Source organism: Antennarius striatus, chromosome 18, assembly GCF_040054535.1.
Source record: "Antennarius striatus isolate MH-2024 chromosome 18, ASM4005453v1, whole genome shotgun sequence".
NCBI lineage: Eukaryota > Metazoa > Chordata > Actinopteri > Lophiiformes > Antennariidae > Antennarius > Antennarius striatus.
The window spans coordinates 20,630,001-20,631,442 of NC_090793.1; the positions used below are offsets into that span (position 1 = coordinate 20,630,001).

Genomic DNA, 1,442 nt, shown 5'->3' on the forward strand with positions numbered 1-1,442 from the left:
ACTAGTACCGTTACAGACGAGTACCGTTACACACTAGTACCGTTACACACTAGTACTGTTACACACTAGTACTGTTACACACTAGTACTGTTACACACTAGTACTGTTACACACTAGTACTGTTACACACTAGTACCGTTACAGACGAGTACCGTTACACACTAGTACCGTTACACACTAGTACTGTTACACACTAGTACTGTTACACACTAGTACCGTTACACACTAGTACTGTTACACACTAGTACTGTTACACACTAGTACTGTTACACACTAGTACCGTTACACACTAGTACCGTTACACACTAGTACCGTTACAGACGAGTACTGTTACACACTAGTACCGTTACAGACGAGTACTGTTACACACTAGTACCGTTACAGACGAGTACTGTTACACACTAGTACAGTTACACACTAGTACCGTTACAGACGAGTACCGTTACAGACGAGTACTGTTACACACTAGTACCGTTACAGACGAGTACCGTTACAGACGAGTACCGTTACAGACGAATACTGTTACACACGAGTACTGTTACACACTAGTACTGTTACACACTAGTACCGTTACAGACGAGTACCGTTACACACGAGTACCGTTACACACTAGTACCGTTACACACTAGTACTGTTACACACTAGTACTGTTACACACTAGTACTGTTACACACTAGTACCGTTACACACTAGTACTGTTACACACTAGTACCGTTACAGACGAGTACCGTTACACACTAGTACTGTTACACACTAGTACTGTTACACACTAGGACTGTTACACACTAGTCACAATCACAACTCCATTTCCTCCTCTTCATCACCCTCCTCTTCCTCCTCTCTTCTCCAGTTTGCTCCAGCTGGTGCTGTCGGGTCCGGTGATGTACTACAACAACATGCACACCCCCCCGCTGGCCTTCAGCCCCCACGCCGCCCACTCCCCCATCGCCTCACACCCAGCACACGCCCCCCACACACCTCTGGCCCCCCACCCCTCTCCTCACCCCCAGTACCCGGCTCAGCCCTTCATGGCTGGGATGCCGTTCCCGTACCGACCCGGACACTGAGTTGTGTGTGTGTGTGTGTGTGTGTGTGTGTGTGTGTGTGTGTGTGTGTCTGGTGTGTCGTGTCATGTGATGTTTGTTGAGGCGCGAGTCCAACACGTCCAATAAATATTTTTTTATGTCACTGTTGTAGTTCTCTGTTTCAGCCACCAGTGGGCGCTGCTGTGCTGCTGCCGTTTGCAAACACAGACCATAAACTGTTAAATATCAGAAGGGCTTTATTCTACTGTTATTCCAAAGCAGAGAATACCATGGAAACGTACGTCTGCTGTAGGAACAGTCATTTGTGAAGCGAATCCAAATTGTGATGAGCATAAAACAGAAACCATGTGGTTCTACACCGTTCTCACTCCTTATGATTAGAACCAAAAAAGATTC

At 46.5% G+C, this 1,442-nt stretch overlaps 1 protein-coding gene across 4 annotated transcripts in view; it reads left to right on the forward strand.

The window, feature by feature from the left end:
* The window catches only part of ints15 (integrator complex subunit 15), an 8,249-nt gene extending 7,091 nt beyond the window's left edge, over positions 1 to 1,158 (forward strand). For all 4 annotated transcript variants that reach the window (XM_068340177.1, XM_068340179.1, XM_068340178.1 and 1 more), the window contains exon 8: positions 851 to 1,158. In XM_068340177.1, the coding sequence (XP_068196278.1) occupies positions 851 to 1,067 (217 nt within the window). In that variant the 3' untranslated portion in view covers positions 1,068 to 1,158. The remainder of the gene's footprint in view (positions 1 to 850) is intronic.
* The last annotated feature ends 284 nt before the right edge of the window (positions 1,159 to 1,442 follow it).